General features: G+C 37.5%; 2 protein-coding genes across 2 annotated transcripts in view; one reads left to right on the top strand and one right to left on the bottom strand.

The window, feature by feature from the left end:
• LOC121251847 (two pore calcium channel protein 1A-like) overlaps positions 1–21105 on the bottom strand; it is a 53941-nt gene extending 32836 nt beyond the window's left edge. Inside the window, exons 1-8 of the mRNA XM_041151233.1 lie at positions 20742–21105; positions 19553–19696; positions 19336–19443; positions 17703–17798; positions 8453–8583; positions 4199–4259; positions 3331–3497; positions 291–396 (exon numbers count right to left, since the gene is read on the bottom strand). Coding sequence (XP_041007167.1) covers positions 291–396; positions 3331–3497; positions 4199–4259; positions 8453–8583; positions 17703–17798; positions 19336–19443; positions 19553–19696; positions 20742–20867 — 939 coding nt within the window. The 5' untranslated portion in view covers positions 20868–21105. The remainder of the gene's footprint in view (positions 1–290; positions 397–3330; positions 3498–4198; positions 4260–8452; positions 8584–17702; positions 17799–19335; positions 19444–19552; positions 19697–20741) is intronic.
• Positions 21106–24900: 3795 nt separating this feature from the next.
• Positions 24901–27279, top strand: LOC121253391. Its single transcript, XM_041153409.1, has 4 exons — positions 24901–26319; positions 26437–26502; positions 26576–26815; positions 26893–27279. Exons 1-4 carry the CDS (start codon positions 24901–24903, stop codon positions 27277–27279), a joined length of 2112 nt encoding a protein of 703 aa, XP_041009343.1.
• The last annotated feature ends 200 nt before the right edge of the window (positions 27280–27479 follow it).

The raw sequence follows: 27479 nt of genomic DNA, 5'->3' as shown, positions 1-27479 counted from the left end.
ACAAACAATCTCATCTCATCCCATCTAATCATTATAAATTTTTCAAATTCCTATACAAAATACAATAAACAATTCAACTTTTTCAAATTTCAAAACAAAAATTATATTAAAAAATTATATTCTAACAACATTTTATTCAACTCTCATCTCATCCCATCTCATCTGTCTAACCAAATGAGGCCTTAGAAAGCAACATACTAGCAGCTGACATTAATAGATGAACAAACACAATAGTTATATCTCAAAGTTCCTGCTTATAAGAGCAACTTAAACGATGAATCAAACCATACCTGACCTTTGAAGCTGTCATATACAACGGCAAGAATCAAGTTGGTGACGAAGTAAACCCCCAATAGCACATAGAGAACAAAAAACAGACAATACCAACGCGAATCCCTTACAAGAAAATTAAATTTGTTGAAATATTAGATCCTGGTTAATATGTCATCAATAGAAATTTCAAGACTCCAAAAAAAGGAACGTCAACAAAGATGTGATATGGTTCTAATGAAAATCCCTGAGGAAATTACAGAAATGTGAGAAAAGAACAACTCTACTTAATGAATAACTGAATAACAATTGCATAGCCTGAGGTTACCATGATAACTACCACTCCTTCTGACCTGTCTCATCTTAGGTATTTATAACTCATTCTACTCCTGGCCATATTTAATGAGTTATGTCACTAGGATGTAACTTTTCCAGGGCATTCATTACTAGCATCTTTAGAACCATATCTGCCTGATAACTTTAATGGACTGGGGGCAAATGATAAAAAGTTATTAAAATAATTAAGGTACAAGTCAAGCATATGAAATATCCCCTACGAAGATAACAATCCTAAAATAAAAATCCTAAAATTCCAAAAAAGTATAAAAAGGATACTGCACAAAGTAGACAACAAATTAAACAATGATCTCAGATACAAAAAGAAAAATTTCTTTTTTATTAGTAAGAAATTTATTAAAAAACATAATTAGGCATAGCTCAAATACACAAGAAGTGTACAAGAGAAAGACACCTAATTACAAGCTAACCCTAAAAAACAGTACGAAATTCATTAAGACTATTCACATCCAATACAATAACCAAAGCCCAAAGCAGCAAAGTATGAAAAAAGAAAGCTCTAGTCCTTTCTACCGATTGTTCTCTATTCTCAAAACAGTGCCCATTCTTCTCATTCCAAATACACCACATAAGACAGAGGTACCATCTTCCAAACGGTCTTGGGGTATCACTCCCTTAAAGGTCCAAAGTTCAACACCTCATAGATGCAAACAATTCTTTGGAGTCACACCCCCTGGTGAAAAGCCAGCGATTTAACCAATTCCGTGTAGGGAAACTTCCGAGGGTGCGATGCACGGGACCGGGATTTATTTTGCAGGGGTGGGTCCAAAGGGCCCTACCTTGAGAGGTTCCCCGACATAAATTAAAAAAAAAAAATGCCAAAAGGTTCACCACCCTCTCAGGCATCATCCAAGCAATTCCCCCACCTTAGCAAAGACCTCTCGTCCCACAAAGCCTTCGACACATCACAATGAAGAAGAAGATGATCCACCGATTCACCACATCTTTTGCACATAAAGCACCAATCCATTGCAACGATACCACGCTTTCTCAACTTATCAATGATAAGAATTTTCCCATGAGAAGCCAACCACCCAAAGAAAGCCACCTTAAGAGGCACCTTGCATCTCCAAATATTTTTCCAAGGGAAATTTTAAGCTTATATCCGGATTATATAATTTTACAATACCTTTTCATTGAAGGAAAAAATGCCCGCAGTATTCTAAGATCTAATCTTTGCCAACTTAATGAGCTTCTCTCACATGTCGATATCACATCATTTAATGCTCGAACATTAGTCACATGAAAAACACAAGTCAAAACATAAGCAATCATGAAGTACATGGGCTGTCTGAGTTTCTTACCAAAGAAAACTCTAAATGTTTACTCGAGCATAAATAAGTTAATAACTCAAAAGTTCTTAAGCTAAAGTCTTATCAAAGATAGAGAGAATACACGATGCAAGCTGCCAGAAGCTCGGGGAAAGCAAGTCCAAAGACCAAACAAATTTAGAAAGTTGGTTTACAATTGATACAGTGCCTCTGTAGGGTTTTCTAGTCTTGTAGTTGTATCTTTTATCTTATGTTTCCTTTGGGGTCATAAGTTGCTGGTTATATAGTTGTTGGAATGCTCTGTAGCAGTGGACATGATTCTTAGGGGTTGTTTGGATGTTGAGATGGTTTCATCTTATCTCATCCCATCCCATCCCATCCCATCTCAACATCCAAACAACACTCAAACATACACTTTTCAATTTTAAATCTTCAACTTTTTTATCTAATCATTACAACTTTCTCAAACTTCCAAGCAAAGCATAAAAAAATTTAAAATTTTCAAATCCCAAAACAAAAACAATATTAAAAAATTATATTCTAACAATATTTTAACTTTATAATATTTTTATTCAACTTTTTCTCTCTCATTTCCCAAAATCCCATAAAACATCATAGCTCAAACCATTTTACTACTATTCACAAACTTCTCATCTCATCTCATTCCCCAAGCATCCCCTTATTCTATGTCACTGTGTCATTCCTTTGTTTGAGATGTCCTTTTAGGAATTAATGATGCAGCAGCTATTGAAGCTTCTTTTGAGGGCATGATTTAGTTCCTAGGAGTAATGACCTCAGATAATTTTGTCCATCCTCTTGCCTCTGTTAGTGGTAATATATTTGCAAGCTTGATATACATTGTTGGCTACTCCCTAATAAGCTTTGGAAACTGGTAGTTCTTAAAAGGGTATCAGAGCCTTCAAGAGATCCATGGTTCACTGGTAGCCTCCATTTGTTAGTTTCTGCTGCTTGTTCTGCACTGTTAGGCATGCAATTTGCTCAGCATTATAGGGTAGACCAATCCTAAGGAAAATCTTCAGGTTATTAAATCTTTGAGCTTTAAACATTACTGGCCTACTCTCTAATAGCTTAAGATTTTGGCACTGATGTTACTAAAGCTTCCTTTCCACAGAGCTCTGAATTGCTGCCTGCCGCAGACCAGGCCTGAATTATTTAAACCCATCCAAATTAATAGTTCATATTTTAAAGCCAACCATTTCTCAACCTGTTTTGTATTAAATCACAACCAATAAATCCTAATAGACCAACTAGTTATACAATCACGAACAGAAACTGTCACATGGCAGACACATGTACAATTTGAACCTGAAAACAAGATTGTTTACCCATAGCGAGCTGGAAGTTGAACACTGCTGGAAAGAGAAAATAACTATTTTAAAACATCTTAATGAATTTTGAAGCTCCCGCTTACTTGTATGCAGGAATCCAGACATCTGGATTGTTGGATGTGGTGAACAGAACAAACATCTGATAGAGAGTGGTACCGTATGAAGTAAATTCTGCTCTTCCCTGTTGGGTATCTTCAAAAATAACATAGGCTAACCAAGTGGAAAACAGAAGAAACAACAGCCCTAAAGCCTGCAATTAAACAAAATCAGTAAGATATTAGTATGAAAAGTAAAAGAATTACACAGTATTTTAAAAAACAAGACAATGGATTAAAATGAAAAAGATGCAAATGAAAGCGCACCATTCCTAATTTCCTAGAGTTACATACTGAAAAAGAGACATTTTTCGTTTTAATATGCAATAAAGTTTATTGCAAAGAGACCCTCAAATAGAGTAAGTATAAAAAAGAGTGCCCTAATGAATCTTTTTTTTTTATTGCCACCGGGTGCCCAAGAACAAAGTCCTGACTAATCTCAGGGGTGCACAAGCCCTCGGCAAGGAGTTTCCCACAAGTGCACCACGGATAATTCAAGGGAAAAATCCCTTAGTCCGATGGCCCCTAGAGATTGTTTGCATCCAAGAGGATTCGAACCAAGACCTTAGAGGGAGCATACCACCAAGACCAAATCCTTTACCACTTGAGCCAACCCCTAGAGGTTTGCCCTAATAAATCTTACACTAATGAAGACACCAACAAGGAGGAGAACTCTGGCAAACAGCAATACACCACTCGTGAAGTAAGACACACAACTAAAAATATTTTCTCAACCTGAAAAAAAAAAATGTGCAACAATTCTTTCTCTATAAAGAGTGATACCATTATCATTCAGAAACTAAAAAGATTTGCAAGCTGGGCGGATATAGGTACACTTATAAGATAGTGAACATACCAAGACATTCAAGAACGTGCCAAGCATTCCAGCCAGGATGAGGATGGTTGCTCGTAGTTCCCTGATACCAATATAGAATGAGAAAACATCAAGCTAATGTACTATAAATTGTTTAGCAGTAAAAAACTGTGTATGCCAAGCATGTACGTCATCATTTATAGGTACCTACAGTAATTAAGCAAGTTCTAGTCCCAAAATGTTTTTGCACCATCCATTTAATCATTGTCTAAGCCCTCAGACCTTTGAGACTTGATTTATAGCCTCTGATAACATATCACTGGCCCAATTCTTCTAATCAGGTAGTCCTTAGGAAATAAAAAGTTTTTTTGTCCCAACACTGTTAACACTCTGTGCATAACTCAACCTGAATTGCCCTTGTACCCAATAAAAAATTCCAATTTATTTCCAAAGTTTTAGTCTGGGTTCTGATAATGATACAGGAAAATTCCCAATTTTCCACCCTAGCAAGACACTTGTTTTTCCAATAGCTAAAATGAATTCTTTATGTACTGCTTTCTTTGACAGGAAACTCAGATTGCCCATTTAGCAGTTTGGAGTGATGAATTCATTCTTTTATGGAGATCTAAAGTGCATAGGAACTTCCTTTTGGCCCTCAATTATCATCGGGCCAATTATCATCAGCCAATGGTAAAGTATGTAAACTAAAGAAAACCCTATATGGGCCTAAAACAATCTCCTAGAGCATAGTAGTGCACATTTGAACAAGTAATTTGATAGTTGTACCAGCCTTCATGTTTGACCTAACAGTTTTATAACACCTTACATGCATGGATGCTTTGTCCAACAGACCTTAAGCATTTCTTTTTTAAACCCCTCTATCATAGGATGATTGCTCATTATGGCTTTCTAGTTATCAGAACTACTTTACTCGTTCATTTTCTTAGGTATTTCTCATATATACCCTCTGGTACTTTGGTAGCATCAATTTTTTTATCATTAATAAAGTTTATCTTACCTTCAAAAAATTACTTGAAGACCATGATAAAAATAAAAATAAATAAAAATAAAAATAAATTACCCTAAGAAATTACAAACAAATTTTTTAAGAGCACATAATGGAGGAAAGAATCACAATGAGTACTGCCTACAATCCGCATCTAATCATGCAAGGATTTTATAAAAGTGGATGTAGTGAGTTTCCATTAACCCTTCGTACATCAGATGTTTTTCTCCTACAAAAGTGTCCTCACAATACAAAGTGAAGTGCCCTTTAAAACCACATTACTAAAGTTGCAATATTTCCAACTTGCTTACATCACCACAAAACTGGACATCAACCATTACACCTCAAATAAAGACAAAATAATGAGCACAACTAACATGCCACAATAATAATCAAACTGGACACCTCGGGGTTGACACAAAATGGTGGTAAAGAATCTTGGTCTTTGCAGTATGCACTCTCTAGGTCTATGGTTCGAACCCTTGGGTGCAAACAATTTCTAGAGGCCATCAAACTGAGGGCATTTCTCCTTAAATTACCCGAGGTGCACTTGCAGAAAAATCTTTGTTGAAGGCTTGTGCACCGACAAGATCAGTCTGAACTTTGTTCCGTACACCCAGTGCCAATAAAAAAATAATCAAAAAAATCACAAAGAAGGCTAGGTGTGCTCACCTACGCCAATTTGTTTAGAAATCATCTCACACAGTAATTCTAACTTAGAAGGATAAATGGTTACCATATAGTGCCTATCAAACTCTTTATAATAATAACTCTTAACTCTTTGAAACAATATTTTTATTAGTTATGAAAAGCTTCTTCTAGATTAAGTGTGCACTTCTGAAACTATGCTAGAGGAAAAGGCGTTAGATGTTGAAGAAAAAACTAGTAATGAAGTGAGGTGTAGAGACTTGCCTTTTGGAAGATATTTGATGGAGACAAAGATAAGGGATTTGTGGTTAAAGGATGCTGAAAGGTATACCAAGTTTTTCCACAAGGTAGCTAATTCTTACCTGCATAGCAACTCTTTTGACTCCTTTAACATGAATGGCATATAAGTATCCCACCATCAAGAGATTAGTGAGCACATTACGTAGTTCTACAAGAGGTTGTATATAGAAAAGTTCAGATGGAGACCTAAGATGGATGTTTGGCTTTTAAGCCTCTGTGAGTGGAAATGCTATTTAAGGAAAATGGCATTTATGAGGTAGTTAAGAAATGAGTGGAGACAAGGCCCCAGGACCAAATGGATATCCTATGGCAGTTTTCAAAACTTGTTGGGAGGCAGTAACACATGAAGGCTCTCCTCAATCGTTGGGGCGAAGGACAAATCGCTGAGAAACAATTTACAGATATCGGCTCTCCTCAATCTAAAGAGGAGTTTATCCACGTAGCAAAAGATTGGGAGGTGGGTTGTGATATTTGCCACCTTGTTTCCATTTTAAAAGAATTCGAGTGAGCATAAATTGAGTGCACTAGCAAAGATCCGCATGGAAGACCAATTGGAATAATGCTCTTTTGAAAGCACCTTTCTTTTTGTAGATGGCTGCATTAGCAAATATCCTTCTATTGAATAACCTATGGAAAAGACACATTATGGTGATAGATTTGTTGTATGTGCAAGCAAAATGGAGAATCCGTTGATCGTCTTTTACTCCATTGTGAAGTGGCTAGCTCATTATGTCAAGTTGTTCTTAGTCTTTTTGGTCTAACTGGGTGATGCCTAGATGAGTGGTTGATCTGCAAGAATCCAGGAAAGGATGGTTTGATAATCATCACAATGTTTCCTTGTGGAAAATGATCTCGATTTGTTTGATGTGGGACTGAGGGGAAAGTAATGGCTGAAGTTTCATGGATAGAACAAGTGCCATGGAAGGCCACAAGGCTTTCTTTTTCAGTTCTCTTTATCATTGGATGGCAGCCCACTTGTGTCTTTCCAGCTTTAGCTTCCAGGATTTTGTTTTTCTCTTTTATCTGATGTATACTCCATGTCTACCTCAATAATGCCTTAAGTTCTTTTGCATGTGTCAACATTAATGACTGAAGGAACAAGAGGTTCCTTTGGACAAAATATAACTGATCCATTTACCTAGGATTCACTTTAAAGCACCATAAGCAGCAAATCCTTTGAATACTTTATGTCAACACCCAAACTTTGGGCGACATGTGAAGGGAAATCCTATAACTAAATTGCATGCACCTAGAATTCTTAATGAAGTGCTTCAGTTTCTGTGACAGTGCTACTAGTTTAAGGGATTACTGGCAGAACGAAGTAGAATTCAGTAAGATCATGGAAGGCTGCTTCACGGTACTTAACTATGTTTTTTTTTATAAGTACAGTACTTAAGTATGTTACTAAAGATTGCTATATTTTTTTATGAAGTTATTCCTGCTTAAGTAAATTTAAGTATTACCTTAGGATATAAATATATATATATATATTGACTAGGAAAAGTTATAGAAGTTTCCCACTTTTTCTAAGATCTTATATAGACGATTAATGGTCAGGTGTAATGCACAAACAGCCTTAGTTATAAATAAAAGCTGAAGAATATTGAAAAAGCTTTTCTTTTTTTCTTCTCTCTTTTCTCTCCCTCCTCTTCCCTCTCTTCATGTGACCAGCATAGAATAGAAACCGAAGTTGAATTGTGCCATCCTCTCATCTTCATAGTATTATCTCTTTCTTATTCTCTCATTCTCTTTCTGTAATGCCCCAAGGGAAGGCCCAAGCCATATCTAAGCCATACTCCAAAAGGACTAGTCAATATTACAATTGGAGTCTCTTAGAATCATTATAAAGAGCATGAACATTCCCCCCAAGCAATGTGGGATCCCATTCACAACCTATACTCACTCAATATGGGGGTATCATAATCTCCACGGCCCCTTAAGACTCCCAGCATCCTTGTTGGACCATTCCAATTTCCATCATAGGTGGCATAACTCAAATCCCACATTTCTGGTTGGGATAAGCTCTAATACCTTTTATAACGCCCTAAAGGAAGGTCCAAATCATATTTGAGCCATAATCCAAAAGGACTAGTCCATGGTACAATTGGAGTCCCTTGCAATCATCATAAAGAGAATGAACTTCTCCCTCTCAAGTAATGCAGGATTCCATTTACCATCTATGCAATATCATATATCAAAGCATAATTTTTTCAAAACCCAAGTTCATAAGACAAACATCTTCAAAATCAGTGTGCACGCCTACATTTCCTGAATTTAAGCATATAAGTGGATAGTTCACATGAAAAAGAAAAAAAAAAACCTACCCATTTATCACATATTACCTAAAGTTAAGCATGAAAAACACAATCCTGATATACGGTGCGATTCTGAAAGGAAGATAGTCAAAGGCCACCGGAGACAAATAGATGGCATAAACCAATATGTCAGCAACCAAAATTAACAAGCAAGCCACCTGAAAAACCATAAAAGGGAACTGTTTAAATCAGACTCAAGGAAGACATCATAACATTATACTTTCAGAGGATAAATCAGATATGTCAGCTTGCCTTTACCTCTGATTAGTATAACAGACAATTTTTTCTACGGATTTCATACAAAGACGGAACTTATCAATTGAACCAAAAACTGAAAGATCAAATGATTTGTAAGATGCAGAAATACTTATTCTGACTGCTCATCCTTATTCTTCATGATGCTACAGCTGCCAATGCTCTAAATGATTCCAAACATCAGTCGCAACACACTTTAGGAAGGTCCATTTTTTATCCTATAAAGGATGTTTTGTTACTTGAACTTCATGAGACATTGTTTTCATCAAGATTATTCATTTATATCTGTACAGTTTAGAATACTAGACCATTTCTGTAGGCCTTCTAAATCATAGAAAATTCAACAGCATAAGAATTTCCAATTTATTGTTTCTTAGTTTACACTTCATTAATGATGAAATAAGCTGCTGCTCACGGTAAAAAAAAAATGTGTTGCCTGAGTATGCATTGCATAAACAAGTAACACCAATCAAGAAAATGAAAGAAGTGTAAACAAGCCCATAAAAGAACAGAAAAAACAAAATGAGTATGCATCCAAAGATAAAGGGTTTTGAAAAAGAAAAATCCTAAAAGTCTGCCACCATCTTTTCCTTAAGCTCAAAGCTCTGTTTCTTTCTTTCTCTCCAAATACACCACAACAAACAACCCAGGATATCTTCCATGTGCACTCTGTGGACAATAAAACCTCCCTTTCCAATATACCAAAAGCTGCACCACTTTACAAGGCATAAACCAATCTAAGCCAGCAAAACCGAGAATGGCAGTTCCAAGAGCACTAGACACCTAACAATGCAATAATATTCTGGATACAACAAAGCATAGGATGATTTTACATCAAAAAACCCCACACTTTGAGTGGGCCCAACAGATATAATCCTCACCACCCCTTATAAGCCTCATCAAATTCAAGGGATCCAAAAGCAATCCCAGTCTTATACTGCTCCGATAAACTACATGATGGGAACCAAGATGGGCCTACTCTTAAAGATCATTTGCAAGTTCCAGATGGACCAATTACAAGATCCCATTCCCGCGGGTTCATATCACTGCAAGTGATCCGCAACTATAGTTCCCACAAAACAAGCAATGATAATACAAGTGGTCACCTTCCAAGAAGGGGAGATTTACTGTACAGTCGTACTATAAGTCTCTTATGACACACTCTACAAGAAATTCCCATGGAAGAACATATGGAAGACTAAGGCACCCCTTAAAAGCTTCTTTTTTTTTTTATAAGTAATAATCTTTATTGATGGGAATGAAACTAGGCAATGCCCTAGTACACAGGAAGTATATAAAGTGAGACACCTAATTACATTCTAGTAGGCTAGAAAGAAGATAAAAACTCATGAACATTCCCTCCCTTCAATACAATAGCAGAAAACCACTGGAAAAGAGAAAATACAAAAAAGTTCCAGATATCCCCTGTCGCATGCTCCTTGTTGTTAAAGCACATGTCATTCCTTTCCGACCATAAACACCACATTAAGCACAAAGAAATCATCCGCCACACAGCTGCTAATTGGACACTACTATGAGGCCTATTCCAGCATGCTAATAGATCCACCAGTTTCTTAGGCATAGCCCAACTCAGCCCGGCTCTACTAAGGATACCAGCCCATAACTCTCCAGCCACCTCACAATATAAAAGCAAGTGATCTATCGATTCCCCACTCCTTAAAAGCTTCTTTTTTTGTATGGATAGCTTCGTTAGGGAAGATTATTCACCTTAGATTATCACCTTATTCAAAGCTCTCATTACCTCAAAGACTCGCTTCCCTCGAATTTTCTCTCCAGCCACTTTACATCATCCTCATCAAGGGACTCAAAAGAAAGGTTTTCCAATTTGGGCTTCCGGTTAAACTACTTGGTATACATATTTGTATAAAATTGCACAATATAGTCACCAATCTCAGCTTGAGTGGAATAAACAACACCATTAACAAACAAGGATTCAATAGAATTATTTATACCGTTAGATGGCTACACAGTTAAAGAACTTTGTACATCTGTCATCCTCTCTCAACCAAAATGCCCTAGACATCTGACAACACACCTCCACCATGAGCGCAACCCTTTCCAATTGGTTGATAACATTAGTCTTTGTTATCTTGTCCTCCTCACATAATATTCTCACTTATTCTAAGACATCCAAGCCTTTAACCTAATTTAGGAGAAGTTTTTTCTGATTATCTTCATTGCCAAACATCTCTCACTCCACAATCTTAAATCAACCATTAGCACTTTGAGTTTGCTCTCCAAAATAAAGCTTGGAGAACCAAAGAAACAATAAGAAGCCCGCCAGTACTTTACTCGTTCTACACATCCGTCAAACTTCAACCACATAATTTCGAGCTCCTTTTACCACCAGAAAAAATCCCACAATCAAGAAGAATAGGGAAATGAAAGCCATGGTAGCCTTCTTTGTGAAGCTCTAGAAGCTGCGTTTTCCCAATCTAAGGAAATGAGAAAACTATCATTTTAATACCATGAGGGTGAAACTTGATTATTGGCTCAAGCGAAACTTCCAGCAACTAAACAAAGATCAAAGAGATTTCATTTAATAATAAAATTCAAGAATTTAAACATAGCTTGACAGAAATGTGCTTCACATGATCCCCTTCTAGGGAAGAATTACATTAAGTCCCAGCTAATACACCATTGTAGCTTCCACCAACTCTGCCAATTCATCCATAAAAACTCCAAATGAAAGAACATTCAGTTTGTCTTACATGATAGATACTTTTATTAAGCCCCCATCAAATGAAGAAAGAAGACTTTTTTTTTTAACATGTGATGATTTTGTTAAAGTAGGTGTACCCTAATATATGGGAATTCTACAAGAGAAGTGCTAAAAGTTATGACAACAGTTTATTAAGGTGCAAAATAGCCAGTCGAAAAGCAATACGTAGATCAAAAAAATACAATCAAAGTAAGAATATGAAGATGGTCCTAGTTGCCATTACTAGTTGTAATAGATTTTTTTTTTTTAATAGGGACTAGTTGTAATAGATTAAATATAGAGTAAGAACTATTTTTTTCTCTCCATACACTACAACCCGTTTCGTAAACTCACGTCACCGATGGTGGTTGTGGGCACTTGACGGTGGGTTTTCTGGAGTATCTCTAGAAGGAAAATGCCTCCCGCGAGATGTCTAGCTATTGAATCGAAGGTGTTTGAGGTGAGAAGAGATGGGCGTGATGTGCTTATTACTGAGAAAGGTTAGAAAGTAATGAAAAACTTGAGGTTGGGGTTAACACTACCCGATGGGTTTCAAGAGCGCTGGAGGAATGTCTGAAGATTGGGAGCAAGGGGTATTACAATGCCCATCGGGAAGGGGACAGAGGTTTCATCACGCAGCGCTACCAACTCCTGTGGTATTTACATGGTTCTGGTGGAGTATGGTGGGGCAGGTCGCCGGAGTTTCATCTTCATTCCTGGGGATAGGGATGGAATGGGGTGGAGGAAGCTAGCGGCAGCGTTGAGGGATGTTGGTAGAGAAGGTGATCAGGGGAGAATTTTACCACCAACGATGGCGGCAGCCACCTCGTCGCCTCTGTCGTACAGGGAGGTCTTGGAGATACCTTGAGACATGTGACAATCTGCTATGGCAGGCCTACAAAGGTCAAGCAGCGCATCCTTTTCGACAGCTGCTCAGAGTCGAGGGGGAGATGGCAAGGAGGTTGCTGGGCAAAAAGAGGAAAGAATTCTGAAGGAGTTGCTTGTAATGCAGAGTATGTTGGATGAGATGTCTGATAAAGTGAAGAGATTAATACGGTGCGTTGAGGGTAAAGATGAGGTGGGTTTGGGCTTGGGCTACGGTCTGGTTTCAAACCAAATGAAGAGAGGGTCGGGCTTGCTGGAGCCGTTGGGTTTTGGTCAAGGGCCTAAAGGGAAGGGCCAGGCCTCGGTTCAGTCTAGCCCAGGTGATGGGCTTCAGCCCATGGGGAGGCCTGAGTCCATTCAACAGAATGCCTAGCAGTATGACCCATTCTGGAGGAAGAAGCAGTAGCAAATCGTTGGAACATCGGCAAATGGGTTCGTGCCACCGTCATTGGCGAAGCCTCAGGTGACCTCGCCGAAGGTCGTAGAAGCACCGACGGAAGCCCCGCCGTCGGCTGTAGTACTATCGGAGTTTGGAGGCGCGATTTCAAGTATTTATGTAGTATCTTTAGCCCTCGATGCCTCGGTACCTGCACATACCAGATCAACAGAGGCCGCCGGCGCATTTTAGACGACAACCTCGTTGAGAAAAGAGGAGCTGTCTGTGAGAAAAGGCAAGGTTGCTATCAATCCCGATATTTCGGTTGTCTCAGCCAACTCTAATGATACTGTTTTGGCACTGATTCTTGAGCTGACGGCTCCATCCATGGCATAGAAAGTCCCGATAGATATTGTAGAAGCTTTTGGAGGGTTAGAGGTGGTGTCTTAGGCACCGACAATCGAGGAAGGGGAAATCGTGGATAAAAAATATTTTCTGGTTTCTGCGGGTAATGAGACAAGTCTGGTGGATGAGGGCACTAGGTTGTTGAAGCATTTCTTGAATTTTGAGGGAAGTAGATAGTGTGAGGTGGATGCAGATCTTCATGTAGAATCTGAGAATGAGTTGTTTGACATGGAAGAGAAAGCGAGGGTAGACTCTGACCTACAGATGGATGTAGTTGTTGTAGATAGTGATGAGGAGGAGATGGGTAGTCCGTCACCTTTACAGATGCTTCCCCTTCAGATTGCTTCTAAAGAAATTTCAAACTGGGTGTTAAAAAAAGTGAAGGAGATTCAAGATTGAGTGGGACTATCTTGTGATGGTTATGAAGAACAATTCATGGCCCTCCTAGTAGCCATTGAAGCTGGTCATTCCACGGCCATGAAGTCAACTGTTAGAAAGGAGAGAGAGTTGAAACGATTGCAATGCTCTATCAATTATGACAATAAGGAGGGAACTTTGGGGAGGGATAGATTACAAGGGGGGGATTTTACTTCTGTTAATGAAGCCTAAAATACTGTCTTGGAATGTAAGGGGCATCAATGACGTCAATAAACATCTTCGCATTAGATCTATCATGCATAGTTAGAAGATTGATGTTGTTTGCCTCCAAGAAACCAAACTGGATTTTGTTGACCGGAGTATAATTTGTAGTTTGTGGAGAGGTTCATTTGTAGGTTGGACATATTTAGCTTCTTCGGGTGCTTCTAGTGGAGTTTTAGTAATGTGGGATAGTAGGGTTGTCGAGATGGTAGAAGATTGTATTGTTGTTTTCTCGGTGGCCTGTGTTTTAAGAAATTTGGAAGATGGGTGGACATAGGCATTGGCAAGTGTATATGGACCCAATAGGGATCGGGATAAATACTTGTTATGGGATGAAGTGTCAAGATTTTATTCTGTGTGGGAACTGCCTTGGTGTATTTGTGGGGATTTTAATATACTTCATTTTCCAAGTGAGAGGGGGGTTTATCTTCTATGACTACAGCTATGGAGGATTTTTCTCAGCTGATTTTTTACTTCGAACTGCTGGATTTGCCACTAGTGGGGGTTGAATATACGTGGTCTAATTCTAGAGGTGGTTCAAGACTGGGCAGATTCTTAGTCTCGTCTTCATGGGAGGCTCACTATCCAAAGTTATGCCAAAAAAGATTGTCAAGGGTATGTTCAGACTACTTTCCCATTGTATTTGATTGTGGGGGTATTCATGAGGGTAAACGGTATTTTAAGTTCAAGAATATGTGGCTTGAAGTGAAGGGTTTCGTTGATAAGGTAAGAAGCTGGTGCCTTCTTATCATTTTGAGGGGACCCCTAGTTTTGTTTTGGCAAGTAAACTTAAAACTTTGAAAGATGATTTGAAGAAATGGAATAAGGAAGTTTTTGGGAATGTAGAGCAGCAGAAAAAATCCCTTTGGGATGAGCTTCAATCCTTGGAGGCTGAAGGGGAAAGTGAGGTGACTTCGTCTAGGAAAAAAGAAGTGATGGCAGAAATCAAGAGGGTTCTTTTGAGGGAAGAAATATCATGGAGGCAAAAATCGAGAGTTACATGGCTTAAAGAGGGGGATAAGTGTACTAGCTTTTTCCATAAAATGGCTAATTTTCACAGGCGTTACAATGCCATTGAATTGTTAAGAACTGAGAACGATTTGCTATCCACGCCTGATGAGATTCAAGAGCATGTTGTGCATTTTTATAGTTCTCTCCTAAGTGAGATGAAAGCTTGGAGACCCAAAATTGATGGCTTGAACTTTGAAGTTGTGGATGCTTTTTCAGCAAACTGGCTAGAGAGGCCTTTTGAAGAGCTTGAGGTGTATGGGGTGGTTTGTGGGATGAGGAGAGACAAAGCTCCTGGTCCGGATGGTTTTCTATGGCATTTTTCCAAGATTGTTGGGAGATTGTGCGGGAGGAGGTGAGGAAGGTACTTCATCAATTTTATGAGTTTCAAAAGTTTGAGAAGTCATTGAATGCCACTTTTTTACCTTAATCCCAAAGAGAGTGGGTGCTTCAGAGTTGAAGGATTTACGTCTTATTAGTTTGGTTAGTGGTGTTTTAAGATTATTTCAAAGGTTTTAGCAAATCGAATGAACAAAGTGATAGAGAATATCATTTCTAAACCTCAAAATGCTTTTGCTAGAGGTCGACAAATTTTAGATTCTGTGCTGATTGGGGGGGGGGGGGGGGGGGGGTTCTTTATAAGCTGGACATGGAAAAGGTGTACGATCATGTAAACTGGAATTTTCTTTTATACATGCTTAGAAGATGCGGTTTTGGTGATAAATGGTGTGGCTGGATAAGACGTTGTATCTCAACTGTTCGGTTTTCTGTTTTAGTTAATGGGCAGCCTTGTGGTTATTTTCAGAGTTCAAGAGGCTTGAGGCAGGGGGATCCATTATCTCCTTTTTTATTTGTTCTTGTTATGGAGGCTTTGAGCCATATGGTGGAAGCAGTGGTAGGAGGAGGTTTTATTTCAGGTTTTTCGATGGGATCTAATTCTAATGGTTTCATTTCCATATCGCACTTGCGTTTTGCTGATGATACTCTTATTTTTTGTGATGCTGTTGGGGAACAGATTCAAGCATTGAGGGATGTCCTGTTATGTTTTCAAGCCATCTCCGAACTAAAAGTGAACTTAAGTAAATCGGAGGTAGTCCCAGTGGGAGTTGTGCATAATATTCATAACTTGGCAAAATTACTGGGGTGTAAAGTTGCTAATCTGCCCATGAAATATTTGGGACTACCATTGGGGGCGTCATTCAAGGCTAAGCATATTTGGGATGGGGTGGTTGAGAAGATAGAGAAAAGGTTGGCAGCGTGGAAAATAGTTTATTTATCTAAATGGGGTAGAATCACCCTTATAAAGAGTACCCTTTCTAATATGCCAACTTATTTCCTTTCTCTATTCCCTTTACCAGTCGGAGTGGCTAACTTGTTGAGGAAATGGTTATGAAGATATCATGGGGAAGAGGAAGCATTGTGGAGGGGGGTGATCGCTCGTAAATATGGCAGTGATTGGGGGTGGTTGGTGCACCAAGGAGTGTAGGGGTTCTTATGGAGTGAGTTTATGGAAGTTTATTAGGAAAGGATGGGATTATTTCTTGAAATAAGTCAACTTTGTGGTTGGCGATGGTTCAAAAGTTAGACTCTGGTTTGATGTTTGGTGCAGAGAAATTGAATTGTTCAGAGCCTACCCGGTTGTTTTCAGATTGGCTGTTAATCAGCAGGCTTCAATTTCAGAGATGATGAGCTATTCTAATGGAGAGGTGCTTTGGGATGTTAGTTTTTCCAGACCTGTTCAGGATTGGGAAATTGAGGAGGTTACTGGTTTTTTCAGATTGTTGTACACAGTGGATACTAGAAGACATGGCAAGGATCAATTGTGTTGGAGACATACAGCTTCTAACAAGTTTACAGTTAGATCATTTTATAAGTTGTTGATCAATCAGCAACACATTTGTTTTCCTTGGAAGAGTATATGGAAGGCTCATGTTCCATCAAAGGTGGCTTTCTTTGTATGGACAGCTGCAATAGGGAATATTCAGACAATAGATAACTTGAGAAAGCGTGGAATGATTGTTTTGGATTGGTGCTTTATGTGCAGAAAAGACGTGGAATCAGTGAATCATTTATTTATACACTGTGATGTGGCTAAAGTGTTGTGGGATGGTGTGTTTAGAAGAGCTGGACTGATCTTGGTTATGCCAAAAGCAGTGGTCGATTTACTAGTAAGTTGGACCAGTCTTCATACTTGCTCCCAAGTGGCAGCTGCATGGAAGATGATGCCTTTGTGTATTATGTGGTGCATTTGGTTGGAAAGGAATGAGAGGTGTTTTAATAATAGAGAACGCAATGTAGATGAACTCTGGAAATTTTTTATAAGTTCTTTACTTAGTTGGTTTTCTGCTATTGTACTCAATGGAGGGGCTGTCAATAAGTTTTTGTCGTCAATTTTTTAGTTTTAGAATGTAACTAGGTGTTTCTTTTGTATACTTCCTGTGTACATGGGCTTCACCTACTACTATTTTGATGAATAAAATTTGTACTTATCAAAATAAAAAATTATGAAGATGGACAAATGACACTGCAAGTATGGATGAGAATATGACCTCAAAACAAAACAGGTCAGGCCCATCAAAAGATTTAGGGTGCGTTTGGTTACCAAACTCACCTCAACTCATCTCAACTCATCATTACAACTTTTTCAAATCCCAATACAAAATATAATAAACAATTCAACTTTTTCAAATTTTAAAATAATAATAATATTAAAAAATAATATTCTAACAATATTTTATCATCACAACTCAACTCAACTCAACTCACTTCAACATCCACACACACCCTTAGTTTCTTTGGTAAACTTCTTAGCTAAATAAGTCAATAATTTGAAACCCTAGCACAAACTATCGATAGGAGTTTCTAGCTACCTAAAAAAAAAAAAAAAGAATAGCTTCTTGGCAATTATATAAGATAAAAATCAGAAAATAACTTTCTTTTTTGGCTGGTCAAAAAATAACTTTAAGAAAGAATCTGGAGGGAAGTACCTTCAATCGATTTAGAGGATCTTTCCAATAAAGGCGATGCCCTTCATATGAGATTGGAAAGAAAGTATGTGCCACAAGTATGATGAGAGCTATGCCCTGCATAAGAACAGAAACTTATGCAACTTGCAAATGACTATCTATCTAAAAATCCCTAAAAGCAAACAGCTCTGCACTTTGAGGCATCCCCACAAGACTTGGGTACCACCTTAGCATCATTAAATTTCAGAACATAGCAACTACAATAAATAAATAAAACTTGACAATAAGGGCGCCCTTGAATCATCACTAACAGGAGAGCATAGAGTTCAAAAATGATCACCTAAACCACGATTCACCCCCCCCCCCCCCCCCCCCCCCCCCCCCCCCCCCCCCCCCCCCCCCAAAACACCCAATCGCCCATCATGGTCATACTTAAGAGTTCTGAGCAAAGTAGACAAACTGAGGGCTTCTTCCAATAAGACCAACCAAAAGAAACAGGAATCGGATTTATTGAATCGAATGATCCAAGACATATTTTGAATCAGGTATTTTATTCTTATAAAAATATTTAAAAAATACAAAAATGCAATTTAAGCATTTGAAAACATGTATGAACGAGTTTAATATGTGCCTTCATTGGCCAACTTCAACAAAAGTATAATATGAATCTAAATAGCATCACTATGAATGCAATTCATGAATATAGCCTTTGAAACACAATCCAAAAAACGAGGAATAGAGTCCTGAATTGGCTGGAGCCGGCTAGAAGTAGTCTGATCGGCCGATTTAACTAATTCGGTGGTGGAATCCAATCATGCAGTGAATATTGAAGAAGTTTCTCCAAATAACAGCTTTGTCAGCCAAATTCTAAAATTTGCATAACTTACTGCCCACTCTTGAGAAGCATTCGGCATTACTTCAGTATTATGTTAAGTAAATATTAAAATGTCATTCCAATCCAGGAAAACAAAAAGAATCCATATATCATTAATTTTTTTTCTTTCTGGAAATGCTAATTAAAATGGATTATTGAAATATTTTACTCACCATGGAGTACCTATTTAATATTTTCATATTATGCCTAGCATACTTTGCTTAAATTATACAATATACTTGAATCATGATGATAATTTTAGGTCTAAATCACACATCCAAAAGACAATAAACCCCAATCAAGTTGACTTATAACCTACCCACTTGGCACATAAAGATGGCAACTTGAAGGAACAAACGCTGACATAAAAGGCTTTGTTGGATAAATGTTAGAATCATTTTATCATCACATCACCCGTCATAGTGCAGCCAAGTGGTCAGAGGGTAGATGAGCTGTAGACCCAGACATTCTAGGTTCAGCTTCACACTAGGAGATCTCCAAGATTATCAAATACACGGTTATGGTGGACGAGGTTGTCATCCCAGGTTTACTCTTCTAGGGTGGTTCCAAATGGTTATCCCTCGGTGAGGTTTTACTTGGTTAGAAGAATTTACCATCACTCCCAACCTTTCATGATATCTTAAATCTTGTGTGGGTGCATCAGCACTCAAACTTGAAGTGAATATATTCATAGCACTTCTTGATAAGCACAAATGCATGCATGCATGCATGCATACAGAAGTAGGCAGAATATACTTTTTCTGAATATCTAACTCTTACCTCGTATACAAGAGATCCCACCCCAGTTAAGTAGGGCAGCTCCCCAAGATAAAAGTAGTCCCTGTTGTTGCAAGAATATGTAGAATAGTTGGTACACCACAAAGGTTTCTGCACACACATTGGCAAGTTAATAATAAACACACAATTTCTGTTTATGAAAGTGCATTGCTTAAGGCCTTAACCAAGCAACCAAAATTGGAAGAGAAAGTGTACTAACTTCTATGAAATTTAGGATTATCAATGCAAAATAATTGAGGAACCAAATGAAATCAAGTCGAATAAGCATGAAGTAGAATTTTGCAGCATTCTGGAAGTTTGATTGTTCAAGAATTTGCTCGGGTAAACCAATACCATCCTCAGCCTGCACAATGCATTTTAAAACAACAAAAACTAATTATTTGTTTGAAAGAAAATTGAGAATAAAAATTCTTATTGAAGTAATACGAAAAACTCACAAACTGTCAGTTTGTTGATGGGTTCTTTTTCTTTTCTTTTTTTTTTTTTTTTTTTTTTTTGTAAGTAAGATTTTACCAAAATTCAAGAAGGTCCAATCCATGTACACAGTGAGCATAGAAGATATACCCCTAAGCAATAAAAGGAAAAAGAAGAAAATCCTGAAAACTATGTACTGAAACAAAAGTTCCACTGGTTTCTCACAATCTTAGAAGTTCCAATTATTTGTTTCTCTTCAAATACACCACATTAAGCAAGACAGGGTCAATTTCCACAAAATTCGCAAGGGTGACTACCAAATTGCCCTTTCCAAGATACAAGGAGGTCCAGTACCACTCTTCAAGCAATCTACTCCAGAAAGATACAACATATAATTCCACAGAGCACTAGCTAATTCATAATGCAGTAACAGATGGTCAACAGATTCTCCTCTACTTTTGTAAATACAATACCAATCCAATACCTGGCTCTTAATTAGATTATCCGTTAAAATTATTTCCTAGAGCAGCCATCGAAAAAAACTACTCTCAGTAGTCTTATTCCTCCAAATACTCTTCCAAGAAAAAGAAATGTTAGAATAGGGATGAAGGGCTTTGTACAAAGATCTGACTTCAAAGACCCCATACTTGAAATGAAAATTATATAAGTATCACTCAGCAGTAAATTTCAAATAGGTTACACATGCCACCACTTACATTATTTGTAAAAGAAAAAATATATATGTCTATCTGCAGTAAATGTCAAACATATCACATATGCCACCATTTGTACCTTCTATTACAAATTAAAATTTCAAAATCACATTTATGATGAGAGCTCTCTCTCTCTCACACACACACACACACACATATAGCTCATCCAGAAGAACAAAAATAAAACTTGAAGGGATCAGCATTTTTAGGAAGTATGTCTTATATGACAATATTGCAGACGAAACAATAAATGTAACCAACCAGATCAACCAGCGCCGCAGCCTTTTCATAAGGCGATCCAAAAGCTATAGCATTAGACCGATTATGCCGCTCTCTCCGACGAACCCCAGTTCCACTGCTTTCACCGCCCAGTAAAGGCCTCTCCATATGTGAGAGAGGAAGAGAAAACCAGGGAGAAGAGAAACTAAAACCAACTCACTCTTTCAATGTAAACTCATATACAGAGAGAGAGAGTTACGGAAGAAGGTGGTGGCCAGGCACATACAGACTTTGACGAAATGAATTGTACTCAGAGCCGAGCCTACCGGTTATTACTTCGAATCGGACTACCATGAGGTAGCCCTCAAGCCTATCCATGCACTCTCCTTTAAATTTTCAGATATTGGAAGCCAAAATCAAAAATTAATATCAATTTTCACATGCATACAAGAGTAATGTATTATATAAAAAATAATCTTAGATATCACATTTTATCTTTATTTTTATCTTATCATATAAATTTGACACTTTTTATCACTATTAGATCATCTTATATAATTATATTAGAATAAATATATAAATAATTAAATTTATCTATTTCTATCGGTTTAAGTTTTTGATACAAATAGTGATTTCATATCTAATATATTTTTTATAAAAAAAAATATTCAAAAGTTGATAGACAATATCAACTTATCATATAAGAAAATATGATAAAAGTGTAATATGTAGAACTTTAATTATATAAAATAACGGTCTTTTACCAAAAAAACAAGTTGGAATTTGACATAAAGCTAGTGAATTTGATAATTGTAATAATAGCAACAACATATTTTAATTTTAAATTAGACATTAGAATAAAAATTTTAGAAATATTAATTAGTTATTATTGAAAGTGTCGTTGATTTTTTTTTTTTTTCTAATCAACGCATCCTAATAGGGAAAAAAATAACAAGTTAATATTTTTTGTAATGATTTTTGAGAAAAATAAAAAAGTAATAGTATACACAGAATATATTATATAACATATTATATAATAATATTATAAGATAGGATATTTTTATAAAATAATATTATTTTTATAAGATATTTTATAAAAATATCTCTTATTTAAAATATAATTATATAAAATATTATAAAAAATATTAGAAAATACTATTCTTACCGCTAATTTTTACCGTTAGTTTCTATCGTTGTGAATTTTTTATTTTTTTATTTTTACTTAATGATTAAATAAATATTTTTTAATAATATTATAAATTTTTTTATTTTTTTAAATATATTTAAATATGTTAAAAAATACATTAAAAAAAAAAAAAAAACACATTCCAAATGCACAGCTCCCAGCGGTGGGAGTAGCACCGCTCTAAATTATTTTTCATAAAATATAACGTCTAGATTCTGAAAGATCTGTAACACCTGTTGGCTCTTTACGGTACGGAAAGTCAGAAGCTATAAATATCATAAATTAATAATAATAATGAGATGGACCAGAGTATTGGAGGAGGGTAGCTCTTGGAAGTGCGTGCGTCCGCTTATCATTAAGAGAAATGTCTTCTTTTTTTTTTTTTTTTCGTCCTTATCAAGTCGTTTAATTGTTTTATTAAAATATTAGTAGAGAATTGCAAGAAGTTCAAAAAGTATTTTTTAATATATTTATCCTAGATATGTTAAAGAGAAATTATTAATATAATTTTAAAATTTGTAATTTCAGTGCATTTTTTTAAAAAACATAGAAAATATTTATCACTCATATGAAAAAATTAATTCTTTTACTATCACCTCTATTTTTTCAAGAGTTATCCTACTCTATCTGCTGTCTAATGTAAATTATATATTTTTTTAAATATTTTAAAAAAATAAAAAAATATCAATATACTAATAATCATTTTCTAAACTATTAAGAAAAAAAATTTTAAAAAAATAAATATATGAACTGTCCAAATAAAAAGATAAAATAAAGATTATTCTTTTTTTAAATATGCACATATAATTTTATTTATAATTTTTTCTTTGATCTTTCTTTCCGTCAACGTAAAGTATAAGAAAACTGTCAGTAATAATTCAGGAACATCCCCAAAGTAGTTATACTGTGGGAAACGCCTTTGATTCAACAGCAATGCTCCAATTACATATTGCCTACAAATTTTTGTGAATTATTCAAAGAGTTTTAATTAGGATAAAGAGGCTACGCTTGAGAATCTGATTCTGAACTCGTGGCCGGAATGCTTGAGCAAGACACAGAGTGAATGGCTAGAGATAAAGATGCAAACTTTTTGGACTTTATATGATATGAAATGACCCTCTTGTCCAAGGTAGTTGTGGATTTCCACAAATATTTATTTATTTTTCCTTGCAAAACAAAAAAGAGCAACCGAAAAAACATGTAAGCGAAGGCCAGAGATAATTGAGGAGACCGAAGGAAAGAAGGCACATCAGTACAGCTCAATATGGGCCCTTGGGAGTTCTGAATAGTTGAGAGAGCATTAAAAGAGGTTGAAAAATGAAACTGAACATAAAATATCTTTGCTATAGATTTATTGGTTGGACTAAATTGCTTCTGGTACACATCAGATCAAAATGACCCTACCACTGATTTCGGATTTAACTCAAAAGTACCATTGCTACTAATCAGATTTTGGACTAAAATGCCTCTATTACAAATAATGGTTAGACTAAAATGTCCTCCTCTGAATCAAACTAGACGATCCAACATAAATCAGATGATTCGGCCAATCAAACTAGACCACTCAAATCAAACCAACCATCCATAAATCAAGCCAAGGAACAAATCAAACAAACCAAAGGAGATGCACAACAACATGAGAATGAAGGATCCACGTCAATGGATCTGTGAAACCCACGACAGCGATGCGAGTTTGAGTCCTGAATTCATGACATTACCATGTGAATTTGTCGACCTACAATGATAGCGTTGTGGGTTGATAAAACCAAACCACATTCCCACGGCAGCTCCAAGGGTCTTCAATTAGATACTCGTAGCGCTGTTATGGGAGGATGTCATTGAATGTGATACGACGGCTGGAAGAGAAGAGACGCACGAAGGGACTGAAGGACTTTGGAAGTGAACTGGAAACAAGAAACCCTAAGTGTCTAAGTGTTGTCCTTTTGGTCGTGGGTTACCATAGAGAATGAAGGCTGATGGACCGGGCAGTGAAGAGGCCTGTTGGGCTTAATCATACGGAAGAGTCATGGGCTCATTTATGGGCCATACTATGTTATATTCTGTCAATTATCTAGTTTAATATTGTAAGGGCTTGCGGCCCAGTTAATTAGGGACCTTAGAGTAATTTACATGCTACAGTATATTAGGTCACTGTACGAGACTTGGCCTATCTCTGGAATATTTCTATTGTTCACTGTTCCTGTGGAGGCGCTTTCCCTTGAGGAAAGTATTGCTACTGTTGATCTATTACAATCCATATTTCCCTTATTTCCATATTATATTACAAGTATATTACAAGTGGTATCCTAGAGCTCAGATCCTGCTTCTTAAGATTCAATGGCTAACGGCACCAGGTTGAAAGATCAACATGAAGGTTTCACTGCCTTTAAGAAGTCCACCGAATCTCACTTTAAGAATACAGAGTCACAATTCCACTCCATTGGCGTTGAACTACTTGCAGTACGTAGGCAAATGGAATCCATGATGCAGCAGTTCACCTCTTTGGTGGCAGATCTGCAGCAAGCAAAACCAAACCAGTCAAACAATATGAATACAAATGGAGAAAATAGTGGAGAGCAGATGATACACCATCCTGGTGACATCCTGCCCAGATCTGTAAGGCTTGACTTTCCATTGTTTGATGGTGATGACCCACATGGCTGGCTTTATAAGGTAAAACATTTTTTTGCATTTCACAGCACATTACCTCAACACCGTTTAAGATTGGTATCTTTTCACATGACTAGGAAGGCTTTAGTTTGGTTTCAAGGACTTGATGAGTCTGGTTTGTTGAATGAGTGGGATGAGTTTGTCAATGCTCTCCTAATACGTTTTGGTCCAAGTACTTATGATGATCCTATTGAGCAACTCACTAGACTGAGACAAGTTGGGTCTGTGGAAGAGTACAAATATGCATTTGAAGTTATTGCTAATAGGCTGAGCCGTTTATCAGAGAGCGACTAGCTGAGTTGTTTTATAAGTGGATTAAAGGATGATATTCGATTGACCGTTAAAATGTTTAACCCTTCCACCTTGATTACAGCTTATAGACTCGCTAGAATCCAAGAAGAAAAAGTAACCCTCCATAAAAAGCCAAACACTCGACCTATATTTTCCCCATACACTGAACCACCAACCATTAAACACCATCCACCACAGAATCCTTCAACCTCAGAACCAAACCATTCCTACAACAAGGCTGTCGTACCTGTTCATAAGATCAGCCCAAACCAAATGAAAATGAGAAGAGAGAAGGGATTGTGCTATCATTGTGAGTCTAAATGGCATCCTGGCCATCGGTGTAATAGCCCTAAGCTGTATTTGATTGAAGAAGTTGTTGAGGAAAGTGAGGATTGTGGGGAAGACACTAGACAGCTTGCTGACCAGATTGAAGAACCAGACTCTAAGGTGGAAAAGACCTTACAAAACCCTCCAGAAATTTCCTTACATGCTCTGATTGGGTCTGTGGGTCCTAAGACCATGCAAGTCAAAGGGAGGATTGGCAACCAGTGGGTTATTATACTCATTGATTTAGGAAGTACCCATAACTTCCTGGATCCAGATGTGATTTCTCGGGTTCCTCTACCCATAGTAGCAAATGATACGGTTCGAGTTAAAGTAGCAAATGGGGAGTTAGTGGACAGCGAGGGAAAAGTCAAAGGAGTGCATGTGGGTATTCAATGGGCGATGTTTGTACTGGATATGTATGTCCTAGTGCTTGTTGGTTGTGACATGGTCCTTGGAGTGCATTGGTTGCAAGGACTGGGGCCAATACTTTGGAACTTTAAGGAATTAACTATGCAGTTTAATTACCATCAGTCTGCAGTGTTATTAAAGGGGCTCACGAGTCAAACATGGATTGAGGAAGGCCCCATACACAAGTGCAACAGCTTGGAAAAGAAAGGGGTAATGTTACAGTTTATTGAAAGCCTACCCAATACCACACCCAGCCCAATCCCACCAAACATACAACACCAACTCAACCAATACCCAGATATTTTTGCAACCCCAAAAGGCCTTCCCCCCACCCGTTCCCATGACCATACCATCACATTACAGCCAGGTACCAATCCCATTTCAGTACGACTCTATCAATACCCCTACTTTCAGAAGGATGAAATTGAGAAGATTGTGAAGGAGTTGCTGGAATCGGGAGTGATTCGACTCAGCCAAAGCCCTTATTCCTCTCATGTTTTGTTGGTGAGGAAGACAGATAGCACGTGGCGACTGTGTGTTAATTATAGAGCTTTGAACAGCGCTACAGTTAAGGATAGATATCCTATACCTGTAGTAGAGGAACTGTTGGATGAGTTACATGGAGCCAAGATTTTTTCTAAGCTTGACTTGAGGTTAGGCTATCATCAAATCAGAGTCAAACTAGAAGACATTCCCAAGACTGCCTTCCGGACCCATGAGGGACACTACGAATTCTTGGTAATGCCATTCGGCTTGACCAACGCGCCATCCACTTTTCAGAGTTTAATGAATCAGTTTTTAAGCCCTTCCTCAGAAAATTCATTTTAGTTTTTTTTTATGACATATTGGTTATAGCCAAGATGCAGAAACACACTTGGGCCACTTAAAGACCACATTGGAGACCTTGAGGCAGCACCAATTGTTTGCTAAACTAAGCAAATGCTGTTTTGGATGTGCGGAGGTGTCCTACTTGGGCCATTTAATTTCTGGATAGGGAGTAAGAGCTGATCCCGAAAAGCTTAAGGCTATGTTAAAGTGGCCTAAACCCCGGTCTGTCAAGGAACTCAGAGGTTTCCTAGGCCTTACGGGCTATTATAGGAGATTTATTAAGGAGTATGGAGCCATAGCTACCCACTTAACTGACCTCTTAAAAAAAGACAAGTTTAATTGGAATGTGAAGGCACAGGCAGCATTTGATAGCCTAAAACAGGCTGTTACACAGCCCCCGGTTTTGGTACTACCAGATTTTCACTCTCCCTTTGTGATTGAGTGTGATGCCTCGGGTGAGGCCATGGTGTGGTTTTAATGCAGGGTGGGAGACCCATAGCCTTTTTTAGCAAGGTATTGAAGGGAAGGGCTGTCGGGATGTCAACTTATGAAAAAGAACTGTTTGCACTAGTTTCAGCTGTGCAAAAATGGAGACCCTACCTATTGGGTCAAGCCTTTGTGGTCAAAACTGACCATCTAAGCCTCAAGTTCTTATTGGACCAAAGGGTGGGAACTACCATGCAACAAAAATGGATTTCGAAGTTATTAGGTTATGACTTTGTAGTTGAATTTAAAAGAGGAAGGGAGAATGTGGTAGTTGATGCCTTGTCTAGGCAGAGGGAGGATACTGAAGTGACATTATCAGTTATCTCTTTACCTAGTTGGGACTGGATAAATGAGATAAAAGGTCTATATGGGGAGGACTTATAGCTGCAAGAGTTATGGAAGAAACATCAAGAGGGTGATCTTAACAACCCCTATGCAGTCAAGAATGGAATGATGCTCTATAAGAACAGATTGTATATCCCTGCTAATCAAGGTTTTATTAAGAAACTACTAGAATTAATTCACAGCAGTCCTATAGGGGGGCATATGGGATTCGACAAGACCTTATACAGGTTAAAAAGGGA

This window comes from Juglans microcarpa x Juglans regia, chromosome 2S (genome assembly GCF_004785595.1).
Source record: "Juglans microcarpa x Juglans regia isolate MS1-56 chromosome 2S, Jm3101_v1.0, whole genome shotgun sequence".
Taxonomy (NCBI): domain Eukaryota; kingdom Viridiplantae; phylum Streptophyta; class Magnoliopsida; order Fagales; family Juglandaceae; genus Juglans; species Juglans microcarpa x Juglans regia.
The sequence above is the reverse complement of the archived record's forward strand: the minus strand, read 5'-3'. Positions and strand labels throughout refer to the sequence as shown.